Here is a 23,995-nt window from a genome sequence, read left to right as displayed (position 1 = left end):
GCTTGCATTCCAAATTTTATTCATGAATAGCTGGAGTGTTCTCGGGCACTTTAGTTCTGTTAAGGACAGATTTGGACACCTCTCAACCCCCCTTTGAAGGTAGTTAGTTAATCAGAGATAAGGTGAGTCTCACCTTCAACCTCCTCACTCCAGATAAAACTCCAGAGAGTGGAGGCAATAAATAAGCCATTAAAAACAATTGCAGCAAATATAATGATTGTTTTTAGACACATGGAGTTTAAATCTTTAGTAAATTACTGTGCTTTAAAACTGTAATAACAAGGAAAGCAATTAAAAGATCATATGAGGCGCCTGGGTGGCTCAGTCAGTTAAGTGTCTACCTTTGGCTCAGGTCATGATCTCTGAGTCCTGGGATAGAGTCCTGCGGGCTCTCTGCTCAGCGGTGAGTCCTCTTCTCCCTCTGCCCCTCCCCCCACTCGTGCGCGTGCGCGCGCGCGCTCTCTCTCTCAAATCAATAAAATCTTTTAAAAAAATAAAAAATCATATTTAGTCAGAAAGTGAAATTGTTTTTTCCCAAAGTCCCTCCCAATTTTTAGGGGAAACTTGGCTAAGACAGCTGCTCATGCAGAGTCCAGCTAAGGTGCGGTCTTGTTTCCATAGCAACCTGTGAACTCTCTTAGGATCTGAGGAAGTGACAGTTTACGTGGTTACTGTAGGCACGAAAAATCGACGGTCAGCAGGTGACACTTCCCTGATGGGTGTAAATGCAGTGAAACCACTGGTTTGCATCTATTAATCATGAGTGTCAGCTTTTTTTTTCTTAAAGTAATTTAAAAATTACTAGTGAATTTATCCTCTCATTGAGAGTAAGTAGAGATAGATAATTGTTCTTCTGATAGTGACACTGTGGCTCAGAGGTGCTAGGACTTTTCTGCAGCCACAACATGAGCTAGACCTGAGCAAGGTTTAGGAGAAGGTCAAGTTCATGGATATGTAAATCCCTTTCTTTGTAATTCCACCTTGTCCAAAAAGAGTTGGGTTGGCTACAGCCCTGGCTATGCCTCATCTCTTGGGTTTTCCTCTGGCCCTGGAAATAGATACAGAAGAGTTGGAATAGATGAAATACAGAATAGTTAAAAACGATGTGACCAAAGTCACATCTTAGGCACAATACTTGTTTAAATACATATGGCACGGGCGTGCGTGAGTGAGGGGGGAGGGACAAAGACAGAGTGAGAGAGAGTCTTAAGCAGACTCCACACGGAACCACACACAGGGCTTGATTTCATGACCCTGAGGTCACAACCTGAGCCGAAATGAGGGGTCGGACGCTCAACCAACTGTACCACCTAAGCTCCCCGAGTGCTTATTTTTATATTAGATGTTTTGTAAACATGTTTCAGTGATTCAGAGTATCATAGAATCTTGATTCTATACTTCTATCAGAAATCTGTCCCATTTTCGTATCAGAACAGACATAGGGTAGTCTGATGGGGAAAAAAGAAGCAGAAACTAAGTTCTAGAGTTCTGGATAAGGGATGTAGTTCTGAGTTTGCAAGATCAACTTTGTCAGTCCCCAGCTGACTGTGTGTCTGTCTGTTTACCCTCTGCTTCAATCCGTCCCCTGACCCCATAGCTGTTGTTGGTGACACAATTTCACTTCATACCTCGGCCACCTCTTTTCTGTTCATTTTGTCACTTTCTTCTCTACCTGCTTTATTCATCCTTACCTTTTTTTTTTTAACCTTTTCTGTTCTTCCTCTTCCGTGAAAGCTTTCAAGCTGTCTTGTAACAGTGGCTTTTCCCTGCTTCTGCTGTGAAACTCAAGACAAATGGGTTTTTCACTCCTGGCCTGAATCATGTAAGATGCTCTCAACTTTCTCCTCTTGAGGACCTTTGGGGGAGACTCCAGCTTGGCTTCTCAGTGCATAAGGTAGAGGATCACAGAAAACCAACTTGGATCACTCTCAGAGTGTTAAAAAAAAGAAAAAGAAAAGTTCACAAGAGCACTTTTCTCCTTCTTACAGAAGCATTAGTAAATCAGAACACATTAGAAATGTTACTGAATATGTATGTTAAGGAAATATTCATATATGGAATTTTTTAGTGACCCGCCAGTGTGATGTGAAAGAGAAAGGTTTGGTCCTTCACATATAAATAAAATCACCTTCAAAAACTTTCATGCCTTTGAAAATATATGTTCTGTTTGCATTTAATTCTCCTTACTAAGTAGTTGATCAAATGGACAATGAATCTTTATGATGTTTGCATATTCTTTTATTAATGGTATTATCATTCACATATTTAATTCCCACTTAGGATGGAATTTCTCCCAGAGCTCCTGGGAGAGCTTTTTTTTTTTTTTTTTTTAATTAAATAGGCTCTACACCCAATGTGGGACTTGAACTCATGACCCTGAGATCAAGAGTGGCATGGTCCACCAACTGAGCCAGCCAGGTACCCCTGAGCTCCTGGGTCGTGAATGTATAAGTGGTACCATTGATCGGAAAGGTAAAGGATCGCAGATAATGTTGTAAATAGAAACAAACCAGAGGCCTCTTCCTAAAAGCATGAGTAAATAGAAATTTAAGCCTTTGATGACCCTACAGAATACTAATAGCAAAGAAATTCTAATTTTCCCTTAAGGCTATGTGAGCTTCTCACTGCAGCCGCATTCCACAAGAGGCCCTCTCGTTACCTAGGCTTGGGCTGGGGTTAAAAAAAAGAAAGAAGGGGGGTGATGTGTATACACAGACTGCTAGATAAGGACTCATGGGCCAGGGGACATGTATGGGGTCACACAGCTGGTACACAGCAGAGCTGGGACTTGAACCCCAGTTTGTCACTATCCAAGTACTGTTTTAAACCATTCCACTTGCCATCACTTTGCCACCACGTTTTCCTAATTTTTCATTAAATCTCTGTTTCATTTTCCCATTTTGGACTCGCTCAAAGGTGTCACCTCTTGGAGAACATTCCTTAATTAGAATAGTTCTCAAATGTATAATATTTTTTGGCATTTATGAAGTGTGTTTCCTATGATGTCTCATTCTTCTCTGAGAGACTGCGTGGGCTTAGGAAGGGAAGGCCAACGCTGTTAGAATTGTGTCAGGCCTTTAGTTCCCATTTTCCTGAATTCTTTGTTGTGAACATTCCCAACCCGCAGATCAGCCAGGTGTGGCCCCTAGGCAGCCATGTACTCAAGGCGCTGATGCATCTTTCCCTTCCTTGTGTATTTACAAGGCCTGTTGGTTTTTGACAGGGATCTGCCAGTTACTGATGAAGTAATTAGTCTGCAGGTCCAGTCACATGGCCCTTCCCCATAATGCTGTTCCTTGGATGATTGAGTTTCCCTGGGATTTCCAACAGTCTAGTTACAAAGCCAGGCTGTTTGGAAAATTGGGGTGCTGACAGGACCCTGTGCAAAATAGGTAAGGTATGTTCGGTGTCCCTGACCGCAGTAGATAAACTACCTAGGCATAAAGCTCATACTCTTGATACTCAAGTGCTGATCTGGGCCAATGTCAGATAGGAAGTTTCTTTTTAAAGCTTCAGTTAATTTAGCTTCAAATTCTGCTTAGTCACTTTCATTCAGTTATCCCAGCCAACAAACATCTATTGAGTGTTTATTGTAGTAAGCACTGAAGGCCTCAGTTTTTACATCTGTAAAGGATAAAGTTTATCCACTTGAGGATTAGAGGTGACCCTCTGTGCTATGCAGGTGGTCAGTAAATGAGAACTGCTGGGTGATAAGAGGTTGGAGCAGGTTGGTTTGAGCTGTTTGATGGTGGCCAAGGCTAAAATCTCTCAAAAATTCCCTCACCCTCCGGCAACAAGATTAGGGGAAAACCAGCAGTTGAGGCATGGATGGCCCCAGCGACCTACATTCCCACTTCAAACCTGCCTGTGACCTCATGTTACTGTGCTTCCCAGGCCCCAGATTCTTTTCTCACCTGAGCTGCAGGCGGACAGGCACCCCAGACTCCACGACTTCAAATACCCGTTCAGCCTCTTTCCCTTTACCATCTTTGTGAATGGGCCCTTGTTAGCTTGGTCTGCCAGGTTGGGAACTTGGGGCTTCTTTCTCCCTTGTCATCTGTGTCCAGGGGATCACTGAACACTATTGAGTCAATTTGAACTTGTCACAAAATCTGTTCCTTCTGACCATTTCCATGGTCTATGCCTTAGTTCTTTCATTTCTCATTTGTGTTCTAGAATAACCTAACTGCTGTCAGGGGAGGAAAAACTTTTCCTCTATTCTCTTAGGTTCTGAATTGGGAGCCTGAAAATTAAACTGACGAAAGATGGATTAACAAGAGAAAACCAAATTTAGTTACGTACTAATGCATGAGAGTTCACAAAAAGTGCAACTTAGGTGTTTAGAGGGGCGCCTAGCTGGCTCAGTCAGAAGAGCATGCGACTCTTGATCTCATGTTGGGAGTAGAGATTAGTTAAATAAATAAATAAACTTAAAAAAAAGGTGTTTAGAATTCTGGCTTTATTACTATCTTAATAAAGATGGGATGGGGAGGGGCGGAGGGGCAGTTCTGGGAGAATGAGTGACTTCTTGGAAGGGAGTTGGGGAAAGGGCATTTATGGAAAAACAAATGACTTTTTGGAAAGATAAATGGACCCACAGGAGAACAGATGGGAGTAGGATAGTTTGGGGACCACGTCTGTTTGGGTGTGGTGCCAACTTCTCTTCTGTCTCAGTCTCAGTCTTCACCAAGAGAAGATTAGAGTTGCTTCCAGGAAGGAGATTTATGGCAATAGAGTTCTTTTGGGAGGCTCTGCTTTAGGCAAATAAGGATTTCAGGGACTTCAGTATCTTTAGCTCTGTATAATTTTTATGGCACAGTGGCTTATTCTAGACCCCTTCACTGTCTCCCCACTGACACCCTCTAGGGGCTGTTTCTGGAGTGAACTTCTTGAAGTATAAATCTGATCATGTTAGTCTCCCTTTAAAATCCTTAATGATTTCCTAATGGCTTACAAAGTAAAATCCAGACTTCCCAGTATCTCATCCATGAGGTAGCAGAGTCTAGCAGTGGTTGACAAAATATTTTTGACTGTGGTCCACAATAAAAAATGTGTTTATACTGTGAACCAGCACCACATATGTGTAAGTAGACTTGAAAAGTTTCGCTAGTGAAACTTACTCTTATTATGCATAATGTACTCTGGTATTTCCCAGTCTCTTCTTTTTTCTTTGTTGCAGTTTTTGTTTGCTGGGGAGGTAACAGACTTTTCTATCAACTAACCTATTCAAAGATATTTATTGGACTCATGCCACATGCTTTGTAATTTGCCTGTGTATATGTGGGACAGACAATAAACAAGTAAACAGACAAGAAGACAAATGTATAAAATAGATAATTTTGTATAGTGCTAAGTACTATTTTTTTAAGATTTGTTTATTCATTTGAGGGCACCTGGGTGGCTCAGACGGTTGGGCATCTGCCTTCGGCTCGGGTCATGATCCCGGGGTCCTGGGATTGAGTCCCGCATTGGGCTCTCTGCTCCTTGGGAGCCTGCTTCTCCCTCTGCCTCTCTCTCTCTCTGTCTCTCATGAATAAATAAATAAAATCTTTAAAAAAAAAAAGATTTATTTATTTATTTGAGAGAGAGAATGAGTGGAAGGAGGGGCAGAGAGAGAGAATCTCAAGCTCACTCCCCTCTCAGCGAGGAGCCCAGATATTGTGCTTGATCTCAAGACCCTGAGATCATGACCTAAGCCAAAATCAAGAGTTGGTGGCTTAACCAACTGAGCCACCCAAGCCCCCGCCCCTCAGTGATAAGTACTATTAAGACAGGGTAATCAGGAAGTGATGGGGTCTGATTCAGCTGAGAGGAGGTAAATTGCTGCTGGGTTGAGTGGGAAGAAAGCTAAGGGAAGCCAGGTGGAGGGAGAAGCATGTACAGACCCCAGGGTGAGGAACCGGAAGGTCAGTGTGGTTACAAGATAGGGAACTAGTGGGGAAGATGAACCAGGCACGGGATGAGAGGGTAGCCCATGTAGGGCCTTTGCAGAAAGAAGGTGTTTGGATTTTATTCAAAATGCTGAAGGAAGTCACTGGACAGTGTGCAGCCTTTTCTTGCCTTTAAACTACATTCCTTAAACTCCAGGAAAGCCAGAATCTTTTACTGGCATGACCTTTCCCTCATTCATCTCTTTCATGCCTCCTTTTCTTTAAGACTCAGATATTTCTCCAGGGAGTCCTCTGAGCCCGTAACACCTTCGTAACAGTGCGATGTAATTGTCAGTTTTTCTTGTCTGTTTTTTCCTCTAATCACTAAGGAATGAATCTTTCTTTTGTGTCTGCAGCCCCTGGCTCAGCCCAGTCTAACACTTGGCAGAAGATCAGGGAACCTTTATAAAACCGAGCAAACTGCCCTCTGGTAAATTTCACCTCTCTGGGCAACTTCCTCCACACCCGCTGACACTTTTAAAGGGCCCTCCCTGGGATTCCATCTCCAGTCCCAAATCCTGTGTTTCCTTTTTGATCTTTTAAAAAAAAGTATTAGCCCTTATATTGCAGCTCTCCTTCTTCATTCTCTTCCTTTCACCTTTCTCAGGATGTTCTTGAGCGAGCGGTGATGCACAGGGAAAGTTCAGTGGAGAGAGCCAGCTGTCCAGGAGGCCAGGAGTTTGGGTGATGCATTTCCTGATGGGCGCTCCCTGCTATCACTCCCAGAGTGGATGAGAGCCTCTGGGAAACCCCACAGGGTTTCCGAAGCAGAGATACTTAAGGGGAGGTGGGAAAGGATTAGAGGAGAGATTTTTTTTTAAAATATACATGATCTGTATCAGACCCTAGAGGCCCATCATGCTTGAGAGCAATGGCAAATCAATTTTTCCTTTATTTTATTTATTTTCTAAAGTAATCTCTACACCCAATGTGGGGCTCAAACTCATGACCCCAAGATCAAGAGTCATGCTCTACTGACTGAGCCAGCCAGGGCCCCCAAAGGAAGGATTTTTGTCAGCAGTCCTCTGTGATATAAGAAACCTCTCCTGGTCAACAGCAGTGGTCAACAAAGTGTTTTTGACTGTGGTTCACATAACAAATACATTTATATTGTGAACCAGCACCACATTTGTCTAAGTAAATCTAAAAGAGTTTCACTAGCGGTATGTACTCCTATTATGCATGATGTACTCTGGTATTTCCTAGTCTCTTCTGTTTTCTTTGTTGCAGTTTTTGTTGAATGCCATCTGATTGTTGGCTAAGGTTCTAGGTGAGGACTCCACCACATACTAGCCCTGTGACCTTGGGCATGTTCCTTCCCCCAGATTGCTCAGGTGCAAAACAGACTTGTACCTCCTCATTGCCAGGGGGATGGGGGTGTGGGGGGCGGGGAGGAGGGGGTAAAAGTTTGCAGAAATGTCTAGCAAGGTATCTGGCATGTGTCCATACCAGCTAAATGTAAAATGCATCTCCATGGGTCTGACGGGTCTCCACAGAATTGATGGTACCCTTGCCGATCTGGCCCACCATTTCCCAGCAGTTTACCGTTGGTGGCCTGTGTTTGAATTTGGCAGGGAGAAGGAAATACTTCCAATGTGTGTACTGGCATGTGCATCTCGCTTCCCAGCCAGTCTGTGTATATAAACTTGCACATACACTACCTCCTCTCTACGCGGTGACCTTCCATCACCTTCCACTCTCCCAGGAGGAGGAGGAGGTCCATCCTCCAAGGCACCAGCATGGATGGCCATGCCGCATAGACACTTGCAGACCCTGATGAAGATAAGTTAAAATCTACACTGATATCCAGTAGTGTAAATTGGGAAGAAATAAAAACATGTATAAACACTTAAATATTTCTGAGCTTGTACATAATTTAATGTGGACTTTTGCTTTCTTTGATTGGATTGAGTGTTGCACAGAAGAAACAGAATGCATAGACTTTTGGGTGGGCCAGCCCTCAGTTGGAATGTTACTTGATCTTCCCAAGCCTGAAATTTCTTTACCTGTGAAATAGAGATAATACTATGTATTCCTGAAGGAGTTGAATGGGATGAAGTGTGGAGAGTGCCTCGTACAGTACTTGGCATATGGAAGGTACCTTCATATGTGGTTGCTGAGTTTTCATTGCACCCATATTTTCCTGTTCTACGAAAGGCATGGTGCCTTTGCCTAGCTTTGGGCTCTGCTCTTCTTAGAGAGCCTCCTTCCCCCTCCCCCCTCCCGGCCATCAACCCCATCCAAATCCTGCACTGCTTTGTTTGCATTCATAACCCTTGTAATGCACTGAGTTCCTTCCCACTGCCGTGGGCATTTCTCCCCTACTCTTTGCATTGATCTAACACTAGTTTGTGAGGCAATAATAATAATAGAACAACTATAACTCTTGAGGTTTCCATTTTTGTCCTTGAGACTACATTAAAAAAATTTTTTTGTCAAGTATTCTTTTTTATTTTTATTTTATTTTTGTTTTTTAATTTGTATTTATTTTTTTTAAAGATTTTTTTATTTGTTTATTTGAAAGAGAGAGAGAGAGAGACACAGCGAGAGAGGGAACACAAGCAGGGGGAGTGGGAGAGGGAGAAGCAGGCTTCCCACTGGGCAGGGAGCCTTACTCGGGGCTCGATCCCAGGACCCCAGGATCATGACCTGAGCCGAAGGCAGACGCTTAACAACTGAGCCACCCAGGTGCCCCTATTTTTATTTTTATTTACTTTAAAATTTTTGTTTAAAGATTTTATTTATTTGACAGAGAGAAAGAGAGGGAGAAAGCACAAGCAGGGGGAGTGGCAGGCAGAGGGAGAGGGAGAAGCAGACTCTCTGCTGAGCAAGGAGCATGACATGGGGCTCAATCCCAGGACCCTGAGATCATGACCTGAGCAGAAGGCAGACACTTAACAGACTGAGACTCCCAGGTGCCCCAAGAATACATTTTTTAAAAGAGCTGTATTGAGGGGGTGCCTGGGTGGCTCAGTCAGTTAAGCCACCAACTCTTGGTTTTGGCTCAGGTCATGATCTCAGGGTCCTGGGATCGAGCCCTGTGTTAGGCTCCATGCTCAGTGGGGTCTGCTTGAGGACTTCTCTCCCTCTCCCTTTGCCCCTCCCCCCCTTCCGTGCTCTCTGTCTAAATAAATAAATAAATAAATCTTAAAAAAAAGCTGTACTGAGGTACAATTGACGTAAAATTAAGTACACCTATTTGATAAGTTTTGACATATGTGTACACCTTGGAAACCATCACCGTAACTAAGAACGTGTCCATCACCCCCTAAAAGTTTTCTTATACCCCTTCAAGGTTGCTCCCTCTGACCCCTTCTCACTACCTCTTCCATTTCCCAGGCAACCACTGACCTGCTATTTGTCACTATAGATGAGTTTACAGTTTTTGGAACTTTATGTAAATAGAGTCACAGAGTATGTCTTTTTCAACTGGCTTCTTTCACTCAGCATAATCATTTCGATATTCATCCATGTTGTATATGTCAACAGTTTATTTCTTTTTATTGCTGAGATGCACCACAATTTGTTTATCCATTCACCTGCTGATGGACATTTGGGTTGTTAACAGTCTTTGACTACTAAAAATAAAATTGCTACGAGCTTTTGTGTACAAGTATGGACATATACTGTCATTTCTTTTAGGTAAATATATAGCTGTGGAATGGCTGGGATAATATAATACATGTTTAACTTCTTTAGAAACCACAAAACCATTTTCCAAAATGGTTGTACCATTTTACATTTCCACTAGCAGTGTATGAGAGTTTGGTACCTCCACATCCTCAACATTTGTTACTGTCTGTGTTCTTAATTTTAGCCATCTTACTGTGTATGCAATAGCATCTCATTGTGGTTTTGATTTACATTTCCTTGATGACTGATGATGTGCTGAGCATCCTTTCATGTGTGAATTTACCTTCCATAAGTCTTCTTTGGTGAATTGTCTGTTCAAATCTTTTGCTCCCCCACCTTTCCAAAAATTGAATTTTGTTTTCTTATTAATGAGTTTTTAGAGTTCCTTACATATTCCAGATACAAATCCTTTATCAGATATATGATTTACAAATATTTTCTTTTAATCTGTGGCTTGCCTTTTTTAAAATTATTTTAATGGTGTCATTTGAAGAGCAGAAGTTTTTATTTTAATAAAGTCCAATTTATCAATATTGGGGGGAGGGTGTTATATCTAAGAGATCTTTGCCTAACCCAAGGTCATAAATATTTTCTCCTTAGAAGTTGCATAGTTTTAGGCTTAAAATTAGGCCTATGATCTATTTTGAGTTAATTTTTGTATATGGTGTGAAAGGTGGATTGAAATTCTTTTTTTTTTGCATATGGATATCCAGTTGTTCTAGTACCATTTGGTAAAAATGACTATCCTTTCTCCATGGGGTTGGCTCTTCATCTTTGTCAAATCTCAGCTGTCCTTGTATATGTGGGTTTATTTCTGGACTCCTTATTCTATTCCAATGATCTATTTGTCTATCTTTGTGCCTATACCACATTGTCTAGACTGGATTTTAAGTTTCTCCAAGATAGGAATCTTGTTTTGCATATCTTTTTGTCCAGCCAACCTTACCAATCTACTACTTTGAGTACAGTAATCAATATATTTATTGTATTGAAAAAACAGAAACCTTACAACAACCACTTAACAAGAAAATGTGGAGTTGAAATCACAATTTAAAGAGTATTTAATATTTTGAAATATTTCTGTGTCCGCTATGACTCCCTATACATTAATCTTTTTTTCAAAACTAATTTTAATTATATGTATGTATATATATACATATACATATATATATATAAAATGTGTTTTCTTTTTAAAATTAAAGCCACAGGGGTGCCTGGCTGGCTCAGTCGAAGCAGCATGTGACTCTTGATCTCAGAGTTATGAGTTCAAGCTCCACTTTGGGTATAGAGATTACTAAAAAAAATAAACTTAAAAAAAAATTAAAGCCAAAATCCCTTTGATGATTCCCCCAGATCGTTCACCCATACACTCTTTGTTTGCTGTGTATCCTTCTGGACCCTTTTCTAATGTACTTTCACAAGTATTTATTTTCTACTGGTTTGAGATAATTACTCCTAATGTCACTTTAACCTTTATGTCATACTTTCCAGCACTGTATCCCTTTGTACTACATTCTGAGGGGATTTGATGTTCCATTTCACTATTGCCCTCTTTATCTGTCTTTATTCTGCTTTTCAATCCATATATCTAACCCCCACACACAATTATATTTTTATTTCTAAGATATCTAAGGCCATTTTTCCATGGTTGCTCTTATTCTGAAACTGTCTGTTCTTGTTTTATGGATATCACATTTTCTCTGAATATTTTAATTATACTTAACTTGGAAGTTTACTCTGACTCCTTTATGAACTCTGCTTCTTCAGATGTATATTCAGGTATATGCATATTAGACTTTTGAGGAAATGTCTGGAGGGAAGATGGTACTGCTTCTACCTGTTGAACTCCACACACTGTAGTGAGAGTTAGGGAAGGGCAGAGCCCTTGGAGCATGGGAGTGTGGGTGCTCCCTGTTCCTGCTGGGCATCCTGAGCCCCTGGAGCACTGCCTTCCCCCTCATACCCAAACTCCTATAGTCATTGCTCCTACCTGGAAGTGTGTCGTAGGTGGGTGGGTGGCAGTAGCGCTCAGAGTTTATCTGCTGGCTTTTCTCATTATGCTTCTCCAAATAACAACGCTGTTGGTTGTCTTCATGCCCCTCCCTGTTTGGGCTTCCACCAGTTCTACCTTCTGCAGCAGAACCCTACCATTCCTGGTCAAGGGCTGCAGGTTCCCTCTTCAATCTGACCTTCGTGTTTCTAAGATTTTTTTATTTTTTATTTTTTTATTTGCGAGAGAGCGAATGAGAGACAGAGAGCATGAGAGGGAGGAGGATCAGAGGGAGAAGCAGACTCTCTGCTGAGCAGGGAGCCCGATGTGGGACTCGATCCCGGGACTCCAGGATCATGACCTGAGCCGACCTGAGTCGCTTAACCAACTGAGCCACCCAGGTGCCCATGACCTTGGTGTTTCTTAGGGATTTCTCTGAAATCTGTCGACTTTAAGGTTTTTTTGTTTTGTTTTAAGCTCAGATATTTATGTTTATTTGTTCATCTATTTATTTATGCTTTATACCTTTTCTGTTATTTTTAGAGATTGATTTACTGTGGGAGGGGAGGACTGTGACATGTTACCAGTCTGAAAATTTTAAAACTCGAAGCCCTGTTTTCTTTTTTAATTTATGCCCTGCTTTTGCTAAGATGGACTTGTAATGACAGTACTGTAAGTGAGTAGCGTATGATGACTGGAGGAAGAAGAAGAAAGCTGGTGACTTTTTTGGGTGCTTTCCTTCCGCATTATTGCTTCTATAGTATATCATCAGCAGATCGTTGAATTGGGTTAGGTTGAACTGGAGAAGAATGTGTGGGTAGGGTAGGAGTAAATTGTTGCTTATAGTGGAGTAGCAGTTGTGCACATCTGTACCTGCTTACTTTTTCTTTATTCAGTTATTGTTTTACCTGAAATTTGTGTGTTTACTGAAACCTACTGCAAATTCAAACATCAAAATATTATGTATAGTAATGAAATTCACTAAGATATTATCAAATATTAATATGTATTTTAGACCATTATAGAGACTTGGAAAAATTTATTAGTTACAATAAGGGAAAAAAGAATTACTTTCCAGTCACTATTGAATTAGATCAGGACCAGGGACCGAGAAAAATATAAGAGAGGTTGCCAGAAGGCAACAAAAAAGAAATTCATGTATATTGGACTTATGTTTTCATTTCTTTGAATATATTCCTAGGAGTGGAATTGGTGGGTCATATAGTGACTCAGTGTTTAACCTTCTGAGAAACTGCCAAACTGTTGAAAGCACATCATTTTACGTTCTCACCAATAGTGGGTGAGGATTCTAATTACTCCATAGCCTCGTCAACACTTGTTATTGTTTGTCTTTTTGATTATAGCCATCCCAGTGGGTGTGAAGTGGCGTCTTATTGTGGTTTTGATTAGTATTTCTTGGATGGCTAATGATGCGGAACATTGTTTCATGTGCTTATTGGCCATTTTTGTATCTTCTTTGGAGAAATGCCTCTTTAGATCCTTTGCCCATTTTTTTTTTTTTAAGATTTTATTTATTTATTTGACAGAGAGAGACACAGCGAGAGAGGGAACACAAGCAGGGGGAGTGGGAAAGGGAGAAGCAGGCTTCCCGCAGAGCAGGGAGCCTGATGCGGGGACTCGATGCGGGGCTCGATGCGGGGCTCGATCCCAGGACCCTGGGATCATGACCTGAGCCGAAGGCAGACGCTTAACGACTGAGCCACCCAGGCGCCCCCTTTGCCCATTTTTTAAATTAAGTTGTCTTTATTATTGAATTGTAAGAGTTCTTCATATATTTTGGATATTAGTCCCTTATCACATATGTGATTTGCAGGTGTTTTCTCCCATTCTGTGGGTTGTCTTCACTTTCTTTATAGTGTCCTTTGAAGCACCAATGTTTTAAATTTTGATGAAGTCCAAAATTGTTTGAAGCATAACTCAAATGAACAAGCATCTCTTTAGGGCATAGAGACTCTGATGATCTAGACAAAGAAGACATTGCTTTGGAATGCTAAGACTGGATTTTTTCCCCCTCACACTCTGCTCCAGGAAAGCTCTACTTTTCACACTCCAGATTTGCTGCTTGTGATACAGAGTTGTACAGGTTTTCCTGCCCTCTGGAATGGTGTGACAGGTAGCGAAACAGCATTTTTCAGTGTTCTGCACTTACTAAAAGGCCCCTCAATGAGTGGAATGAGGTAGTTAGCAGTCTCTGTATTTGGAAGAGTGGCATTGTCTGTGAATCATAAATCACATCTGAGGTGGAAGTGAAACTCCTCTCATTAACCGCTGTGAAAGAAACTCACCCTCATTCTTGTTTTGTGGTTTCTCCAGTTCTGGACTTCAGCGATCCCTTCAGCACTGAGGTGAAGCCCAGAATCCTGCTCATGGGCCTGAGGAGAAGTGGCAAGTCATCTATTCAGAAAGTTGTCTTTCATAAAATGTCTCCCAACGAAACACTGTTCTTGGAGAGCACAAACAAGATCTGCCGGGAAGATGTTTCCAATAGCTCCTTTGTTAACTTTCAGATTTGGGACTTCCCAGGACAGATTGACTTTTTTGACCCTACATTTGACTATGAGATGATCTTCCGTGGAACAGGAGCACTGATATTTGTCATCGACTCCCAGGTAAAGTTCAGTCTTGGGGTACTTGGGACTGCAGACCCCTCCTCCCCACAGAGGCCATCCCTCCCCTGTGTTCAAACCAGTTCCTTTGTGTTGGTTTTGGTGTGGTTTTTAGAATCAGGAATAGCCCTTTTTACCAAACAAGCGTTTCTCAGTGGGGGTTCTCAGGGTTGCAAAGGGGAAAAGTCTCCCTCTGTGGAACCCTAACCAATGAGCAGCGAGCAGCATCAGGGAGTTGTGTAGGTCTCAGCAAATCACAGAAACCTTACAGATGGAGAGGGCCACCATACAGGCCAAGGACAGCAACTACATGTCCCCTGCCCCTGATACTCTTGGCAGACATCTGTAAAACAGTACAGATTCTCTGCAACAAAAATATGTATAAAAGTCTGCATTTTAAAATGCTTACTCGGGGCGCCTGGGTGGCTCAGTTGTTAAGCGTCCCAGAGTCCTGGGATCGAGCCCCACATCGGGCTCCCTGCCCTGCGGGAAGCCTGCTTCTCCCTCTCCCACTCCCCCTGCTTGTGTTCCCTCTCTCGCTGTCTCTCTCTCTGTCAAATAAATAAATAAAATCTTAGAAAATAATAATAATAAAAATAAAAAATATAGAGGAAAATTACATTTATAAAAATTAATAAATAAAATGTTTACTCTTTCCTAGGAAGATAAAATTCTAAGTATGAAGTTTTTCTTTTGAATTAAATTATTTTAATTATTACTAGTACACAATTGATTGACAGCATAACTCTTAATATTTTATAGGTAACTACTAAATATAAAAAGTAAAATTTTGATTGATAAGTATATCTTTTAAGATGATGGATATTTTTCCACTTAGTTCACGTATCCATGCTTGAATAAGACAGGATTTGGCATCAATTCTATTTTTGATTGTGTTGATGTAAGCGCTAAGAAACCTTGTTCACATAAATAAGTAGATGGATATGGGGTGAGTTTTGTTATAGCATTCGCTCAATTATTTAAACACTTTCCAAGTTATATCCTCTAAATTGCCCAGTTTTCTATCACAAAGGATTGTTTTTAGTAGTTTATCAGTAGACATCCTGATTGGGCCTTCCTTTAACTTTGCTGAAAGCAAAGACGTGGGGACCCCCTGACTGGTAAAGAGCCTTTGTACCCAGGAATCAGTTACTCACTTTATTAGTATACAAACTAGTCGTCTGAATTGTCTCTTTGGTCCTCTGGGCCTTTCTCCTGTGAAGTGGGAGCCAGCAGTTAAAGGGGGGAGGTGGGGAGGGAAGCAGCAGACTGCAGGTGCATCTCAGGCATGCCAGTCTTAGGAAAGAGTACAGGGAATAGAACTGAGACAATGATGCCCTTCAAACTCTCTATGTCCAGGCACTCTTAGAAAGTGTCCTGGAAGCCTAGCTGAGCCTGAAGGCTCTCCCAAGGGCTCTCTTTTACAGCTGTGGGGGATAAATGGCAGTAAGTCCTCCCAGAAATGCACTAAACCAGCTCTAAGTTCAAGGGCATGATATTTCCCTGAAACTGGACCTGCAATTAGACAGATGGGCCAAGCACACCTGCCCCTTCCAGAAGTGCCAATGGAGTTAAGGAGGCAGGGACATGTAAACTGTTAATAATAATGGTTCTGAGCCCGCTCTTGGAAAACCCATTCTCTGAGAAGACTGCTCATGCCTGAGAGCCTCATAAATTCATCCAGGGAACTAGGTGCCTGTTTAATATAATAATGAAATTTTCAACTAAGCCTTTTAGCTCCAAGTGATTGCACTGCGTACTTCTAGTGTAGCTGTGGGAGTGTGGCCATCTGGGAGGAGGGGCTCTTTCTTTCTCTTTTGGTGGCGGTGTGTGTGGGCGGGGGGAGACTTTACATTCCGGTGCCTGATCTGTGAACAGCAGTGCCTCCCCTCTCCTGGGCCCATCTGGAAATGCACGCTTGTAGACACCTGCATCAGGTCCAAGCCCTGCTGTCAGTCGCTGCTTTCCTGGCTCTCCCACTTGTACTGACCTGTTTTCTGGCCCATCTGTGGCCTTGGCAGTAGCCCCTGCCTTCTTGCCTAGGTCTGCCGGCACCATAAATTAGGGAGCTTGAGCAGGACACAGCAGCTGGGTTGCTGGAGCGCTGCCGCACGGGGGGCGAGCTCTTGTCTATGTCCCACTCAGCTGTCTCTTCGAAGCTCCAGGTTTTTCCCCAAGTCACTCCGCTGCTGTTTCTGTAGTTGTTGAACCAGGCAGCAGTGTTAGTGGTAGTAGCCCGACCCTTGGGTAAGTAGATTGCAGTCAGAGGACTCCCCTTTTCACTTCAATACCATGTTGTGCTTATGTAGCAACTGGCATTTCTAGAATTCAAATGTCCAGCGCAGCTCTATCCTAGGTGTTTGTACTGTGGCTATAAGGTGGCTAAAAATAGGTTCGCTTGCCTGTTTTTAAGTTGCAACTGTAATTTGGTTTTGATTTTACCTGAACATGAAAAGTGGCCCTTCAATTTGGGTTGGTAAATGTGTGTTTTCTTTTTTTTATTTATTTTTTTATTTTTTAAAGATTTTATTTATTTATTTGACAGAGAGAGACACAGCGAGAGAGGGAACACAAGCAGGGGGAGTGGGAGAGGGAGAAGCAGGCTTCCCGCGGAGCAGCGAGCCCGATGCGGGACTCGATCCCAGGACCCTGGGATCATGATCTGAGCCGAAGGCAGACGCTTAACCAACTGAGCCACCCAGGCGCCCAATGTGTGTTTTCTTTTATTTTGTTTCTTGTGGGTTTTTTTTTCCCCCCTAGCTGTAGGGAATAGAAAGGTATAAGAATGTTTGAGAAATTTGTCTTTTTAAGTTCCACTTTCAAAAAGGGTAGAAAAATATTGTTGAGAGCTATCATTTACTAAAAAGAAGGAATAATGAAATAAGCTGTTTTAGAGTCTGTGTAATATATACTTTTGTATTGGAAGCAGACTGTAAAAACCATGTTTTCAGGAATTTTTATATGATGCAATTACAAGCACTGAAAAGAAAAGCAAACTTCAGGCGATCTTGGCAGGCACTTGCACGTCATTGCCTGTATTTCTAAACAGGGCTCTGTTGGTCTGACGCCTCAAATTTTTATTTTTTCCTTGTGAATTCCTCACAATCACAGGATTGCCAGATAAATATTTCACCAAGGAGAAAATGTGTCCTCCCAGAATGTTGTAAAATGAAAGAGCATGAAACGATCCAGAGTGATTCCCTGTGAGCTAACTGCATGACACTGTCAGCCCCCCAGGCAGAGCCCACAACATGTCCCACACCCCAGGGCCACCCTTGGCCCCCTGAAGCCATGTCTCACAGGCCTTGGGATCCAAAATGAAGTGTCGGCTTCATCTACATTGGTGATTTTGACCTGCCTGTAATTCCTAGGTCTAGTTTTTTTTTTTTTTTTAAAGATTTTATTTATTTATTTGACAGAGAGCAACACAGCTAGAGAGGGACCACAAGCAGGGGGAGTGGGAGAAGGAGAAGCAGGCTTCCCGTGGAGCAGGGAGCCCAATGCGGGGCTCCATCCCAGGACGCTGGGATCATGGCCGGAGCCGAAGGCAGATGCTTAACGACTGAGTCACTCAGGCACCCCCTATATCTAGTTTTGGAATAGGAACTAAGGCGGTGTATTTTTCTTGTATTTTTACTTGTTGTAGGAAATATTAACAGACACAGTGGGGAAAATCAGCCACATGCCCTCTGTTCGAATAAACCAAGTATTTTCTTCTCTCAAATGTTATTTTTAGTCCTCCTAGATACGTGCCACTTCATCACTTAGTTGGTAATCAGATCATTTTATATGGCTGGCAGGAAGTTACAGTAACAACTTCTGATCTTTTGAGATTGTGATACTCTCTTGACATTGGCTAGTTTTGCTCACAGACGTGTCCCCTTAACTCCCCTCTTCAGTTAACGACATAAACCATAACAATTTTTGAGGTATAATTTACATACAATAAAATGCATTCATTGTGAGTTTACAGTTCAGTGAGTTTGACAAATGGGTATAACTTGTAACGACTCCACAGTCAAGATATAGAATATTTCTACCACCCGAAAAGCTTCCTTTGTTGTCCTTTCGCAGCCTGCCCCTGATTTTCAAGACAATGTAAATGAATTCTGTATGTTGTTTAGGGATACATATATATGTAGTAACATATAAAGAGATGATTGAGAATAAACACTAAACTCAGGAATAGTGGATACCTCTGGAGGGTGGGGGGGTAGAGTGATGGCGTGGGCTGGGAGGTTGGGGAGAGACCCACGGGACTTCAGTGTCTACTGTTTGATTTCTTTTTTTTTTTTTAAGTTTATGTATTTAATCAATCTCTATACCCAATGTGGGGCTCGAACTCACGACCTCAAGATCAAGAGTCACATGCTCAGGGCGCCTGGCTGGCTCACTTGATAGAACATGCAACTCTTGATCTCACTGTTGTGAGTTTGAGCCCCATGTTGGGTGCCCAGGTTACTTAAAAAAAAAAAGAGTTGCATGGTCCTCCAGCTGAGGCAGCCAGGCACCCCTGCTGTTTGATTTCTTAAACAAGGAGATGCATACGCAGATGTTCATCATATTATCATAAAAGTGTCATTTGTAGGAAGGAGAAAAAAACGGTATTGCGTTATTTGGGTCAGTTACTCTAGATCAGATGTCAGCAAACTCTTTCTGTAGAGGGCTAGATGGTAAGTATTTTAAGTTTTGCAGGCTGTCTGTACCATCTCCGAGGAGTTTCCACAGAGGAACACCCCTCAACTCTGCCACTGCACCACAAAAGCAGCCATAGACAATATGTAAATAGATGAGTATGGCTGTGTTCCAATAAAACTTTACTTATAAGCAACACACAGTGGATCCAATTTGGCCCTTGGGCCATGCTTTGCTGACCTCTGCTCTAGACCAGTGCTCTTATCTTTCCTCCTGGCTCCTTCCCCATCCTCCCAGCGACCCATATCACATTTCCATCTCTGTTTATCACTGTTCACCCAGGGACTCAAAAATGTGGGAAGAATAGTATCTCAGGGAAGGTTCTAGGTGGTATGGGGTCATTTTGAATTCATAAAACTGCAACGCTGATCTTAATGACTGTCATCAAGCTACATCATAACTGCCTACAGCTGTGTTTTTCCTGCCTTTCTTTTTCATCTCTTTGTTCATGGAACTTCAGTTTTCCAACTTGAATTCCGTGAAACCAGCTTTTATTTGGGCTTTTGCAAAATATTTTGGAGGATTGTACCCACATGGTTTCCAAATTAGGAGTGTATATGAAAGAAAAAAAAGGTAACTGTGAAGTAAGATGATGGGTAGATTCATTAACTTGATTGGGAAGATCATTTCATGATGTATGCATATATCAAAACATCATATTGTACACCTTAAATGTACACAGTGTTTATTTGTTGATCATACCTCAATAAAACTGGGGAAAAAAGAGTGTCTGTGGAAGGCAGCATAGAAGGGTTTGGCCTCCCCTGACAGGAATGTGCCTTTGTTCCCAGGATGACTACATGGAAGCCTTGGCCAGGCTCCACCTCACCGTGACCAGGGCCTACAAAGTGAACACTGACATCAACTTCGAGGTGTTTATTCATAAAGTGGATGGTCTGTCAGATGACCACAAAATTGAAACCCAAAGAGATATTCATCAGAGGGCAAACGATGACCTTGCAGATGCTGGATTAGAAAAAATTCACCTCAGGTGAGAACAGAAACCCTTCCAGAATCACAGTAATCAACGGAAAAAAGCAGGTGTGGAGTCCAAAGTCAGCACGAGCAGTTTGGTGTTCACCTGTTTACCCTATTTGTGCTGTACACATTGGGACAGGATTTGGGCAAAGCAAGCTTTGCATGTGCTAATTCTAATTCTTGTTTTTGTTTTTTAAACAAATGGTCAAAGCTAATGTTTTCCCCACATGTGAAAAACTTAAAACTCAGGAACATAATCCAGGAAGTTAATCAATGCTGAAGTTTATAATTCTTGATAAATATGATAGTATTTATAGTCACAAGTAAAAGAGAATTCTGAAGATAATTCAAATAGAAATACAGAGGAAAACCACTTCTCTGTCAGTTGTTTTTCTTTTTTTTTTTTTAAAGATTTTATTTATTTATTTGAGAGAGACAATGAGATAGAGCATGAGAGGGGATAGGGTCAGAGGGAGAAGCAGACTCCCCGCCGAGCAGGGAGCCCGATGCGGGACTCGATCCCAGGACTCCAGGATCATGACCTGAGCCGGAGGCAGTCGCTTAACCAACTGAGCCACCCAGGCGCCCCCAGTTGTTTTTCTTTTTAAGATTTTATTTTTAAGTAATCTCTACTCCCAACATGGGGCTCGAACTTACAACCCCAAGATCAAGAGTCGCATGTTCCACCGACTAAGCCAGCCAGGTGCCCCTCTGTTAGTTTTTTATGGGGAACTGTATGCATCATTCGATTTGCAGATTGGAAAATGAAGATCTTAGATGCTTCAATACCAGTAACATAGCCATTACTAACCTAACAGGAGTGTATAGAGATGACCTGGTGGGGATTCTTCTGCAGAATGTAAGGAAGCTCATATGGGCACATACCACTGTATTTTTAAGCTTTCCAGTCCAACCAGTCAGCAGATGAGAATGGGCACAATTCTTGCTTTTTGGGAGCTGGGGAGGAATGGCTTGTTAAGACACGTTCATTTTTTGCTGAGGTCATTGTAAGTTCTGAAGGGGGCTAGAATGCGTGCGTAGGGACTGTAGGTACACACGGCCGGGCACCAGTGTTGTGACAGCCTAAGCAATCTGTTCCCCAGTCAGAAGGAAAATGTGACGAAATACTGTTTTCTCTTTCAGCTTCTATTTGACAAGCATATATGATCATTCAATATTTGAAGCTTTTAGCAAAGTGGTTCAGAAACTGATTCCACAACTCCCCACCCTGGAGAATTTGCTAAACATCTTTATCTCAGTAAGTAAATAATTTTCTCCCGGTAGAATCATTTGCAGAATTTTAGAATAACATTGCAGGTGTGAAAATAGTCTTATTTCTGCTTGCTCTTACGGCATTGCAAGGTCACTGAAGGGATTACTCTGGAAGATTGCTCCTACATGCTGTTTTATGTTCTCTAACATTTCACTCCCCAAACCATTCCTGTACTGCCCTGGTATAATTAGAGTGTTTATTAAATTGTAGGCAGTCATTCAATGTTGATAGAGCCCTACGAGATGCAGGAAGCTTAAGGGTGGTTGTGGTGCTAAGATATATAACCTGTTGAATATTTTCTGTCTGTTTAACACTGTGGATGATGTGCTGGCTGAATGAATCCTATAGACCGTCAGGTTTAGGAAAGCTCTGCTGCTGACTCGAGTCAGACTTGTTGGTTGTACTCATATTTACTCTGTCGCTCCATAGTTTGGGTTTGTTTATTTTTAAAATTTTATTTATTTATTTATTTATTTAAAGATTTTATTTATTTGACAGAGAGAGAAAGTACAAGCAGGGGGAGTGGCAGGCAGAGGGAGAGGGAGAAGCAGACTCCCTGCTGAGCAGGGAACCTGCTGTGAGGATCCTGGGATCATGACCTGAGCTGAAGGTAGACGCTCAACCAACTGAGCCACCCAGGTGTCCCCAAATTTATTTTATTTTAAAATTTACAGTCAGTAAAATTAGTGTTTTTACTTGCCTTTTCCTAACTGCAGGTACATCTCTAAGAGCCAGGAAACACTGCCCAATTTGTTTACCTACAGTAAATAATTTATGAAAAATAAGAATTTTCCATTTCTTATGCAAATCCATTATAAAGGTTTATGTGAGGTTTAAATTGTAATAAAATAGAACAAAACTTTTAGTAAATTAATTTTTGTTCATTCATATTTTACATTGAGGATGGCATGTAATTTTTTTTATACAGTGATGACATGTTCTAAAATCATTGTCCCTTTAAGATAGCATCTTCTTTTTGTTTCAGAATTCTGGAATTGAAAAGGCATTTCTCTTTGATGTGGTCAGTAAAATTTATATTGCAACTGATAGTACCCCAGTGGATATGCAAACCTATGAGCTCTGCTGTGATATGATCGATGTGGTTATCGACATCTCTTGTATTTATGGGTAAGTAAAATATTCTTAAAGGGTACAAATAAGCCATACTTCAGATTAGAAAATGAAACCTTTCATAACCTTTGTAACATTTGCATTTACTTATTTGATTTTAATACTTTTGTTTTAAATGACTGAGATCTGTAAATAAATATACCACTTAGTATGCAATAACAACCAAAAATAATTGAGTAAATGCCTGACATTTTACTAATAAGTGTATTGCATACATTATATCATTTAATTCCCTGCTATTCCATGAGGTGGGAATTATTATCCCCATTTCAGAAATGGGGAAACTGAGGTTCAGAGTGGTTAGATTTCTGACCCCTGCTCACACTGTCAATAAAGGACAGAACTGGAATTTGAACTCAAATCTAACTGATTCCTGGTTCTTCTACTGAAAAATCTGTCATCATATCATAATGTCATACACACTTGGGAGAGACTAATAGGATCCTCGAACTCTAAATACATATCTCATATTAACAACAGTTCTATTACTTTCTTCATTATAGGAAATAACTGCCGGATTTTCTTTAACATACTTTGTCTTCTTTTATGAGCAGCAGAGAATTACAAAACTAACCAAACAACATTACCTGTTTATTATCATGGTCTTAGAGTCTTGGGAAACAGAACCTCCTGTACACTTCCAATATTATAAAATAAACAAGGAGTGGAAAAAATTGATTGTCGTACCAGACATAGAAACAATTCCACATAATTTTAAATTTCCTGAATGGGTGTCATATAGAGTAAATGGATATGAATTAGTTTGTCTGTCTTATTAAGATCAAGTTGTTGCTGTCGATTTATGTTGGATCTTACATGTTTATCCAATCATTAATGGGTAAGGCTCTTGTTCATCTTCCCTTTTACTCACCAGCTGTTACCTGCCTCACACAGCCTCCTCCGTCAACTTCGGTGAGGTTCCCGGTCTCCCCATTTCTCTCTTCCTCTGTCTGAAAATCCTTTGCCCCCTCAGTTCACATTCTTTCTGCTATACACACAAGCACGCAGGCTCCCTTCCATTATGAAATAGGGAAAGTGATACTATTATACTGTAGTGAGGATGACATATCGTTAGGCTTCAGCTGGTAGGCCCTGGATAAATGTTGCTGCCATTATTATTATTAATTATTATTATTATTATTAAACGTTGCCATCTGGCTTTAGGAACAGACCTTATTCCCCAAGATTACTGCGTTCTTAGTATTATTATTAAACACTGCCATCTGGCTTCAGAAATAGACCTTGTTTTCCAAGATTATTGCTCTATAGCATTCTATTGTTTTTAAACTCTAAGTGGATTGACCTTGAAAGTCATGGAAACTGAATGTATCCTGATTATAGTCTAGATTGCTGTGGTAATCAAATACAATAAACACAATTAATCTGGCACCTATTTAATGATAAGCGTAATCATTATTGTGCCATATGGTAATTAGATGTAAGTGGTAAACTGTTCATGTAAATGATGTTAATCAGAGTTCCTCTTACCCAGCTAAAACAAACATGAGGAGGGCGGCAGCAGGAGGAGTCAGATTGTTTTTCTGTGGCGGAATGCAGTGCTCCTGAGAACCCATCAGGTGCAGTAAGAACCAGTCTGGGTCACCAGTTGGGCTTGGGCCCTGGAGTTTCCTCAGTGTTTGCTGGAGCCACAAGGAGCCAGCCCAGCTAACTGGCAGTGACGGAGGAAACAGGCTTGCTGCCAGGTCCCAGCTGCTCCGTGGAGACCAGCAGGGCCCGA

General features: G+C 41.5%; 1 protein-coding gene across 1 annotated transcript in view; it reads left to right on the top strand.

Moving 5' to 3' along the window:
• RRAGD (Ras related GTP binding D) overlaps positions 1-23,995 on the top strand; it is a 40,001-nt gene that overhangs the window by 3,201 nt on the left and 12,805 nt on the right. The window contains exons 2-5 of the mRNA XM_006733703.3: positions 13,888-14,183; positions 19,667-19,866; positions 20,997-21,111; positions 22,112-22,254. Of these exons, the coding sequence (XP_006733766.1) occupies positions 13,888-14,183; positions 19,667-19,866; positions 20,997-21,111; positions 22,112-22,254 (754 nt within the window). The remainder of the gene's footprint in view (positions 1-13,887; positions 14,184-19,666; positions 19,867-20,996; positions 21,112-22,111; positions 22,255-23,995) is intronic.

This window comes from Leptonychotes weddellii, chromosome 8, assembly GCF_054177405.1.
Source record: "Leptonychotes weddellii isolate Sample4059 chromosome 8, ASM5417740v2, whole genome shotgun sequence".
Taxonomy (NCBI): domain Eukaryota; kingdom Metazoa; phylum Chordata; class Mammalia; order Carnivora; family Phocidae; genus Leptonychotes; species Leptonychotes weddellii.
Note: the sequence above shows the minus strand (reverse complement) of the source record. Positions and strands in the feature narration are given on the sequence as shown.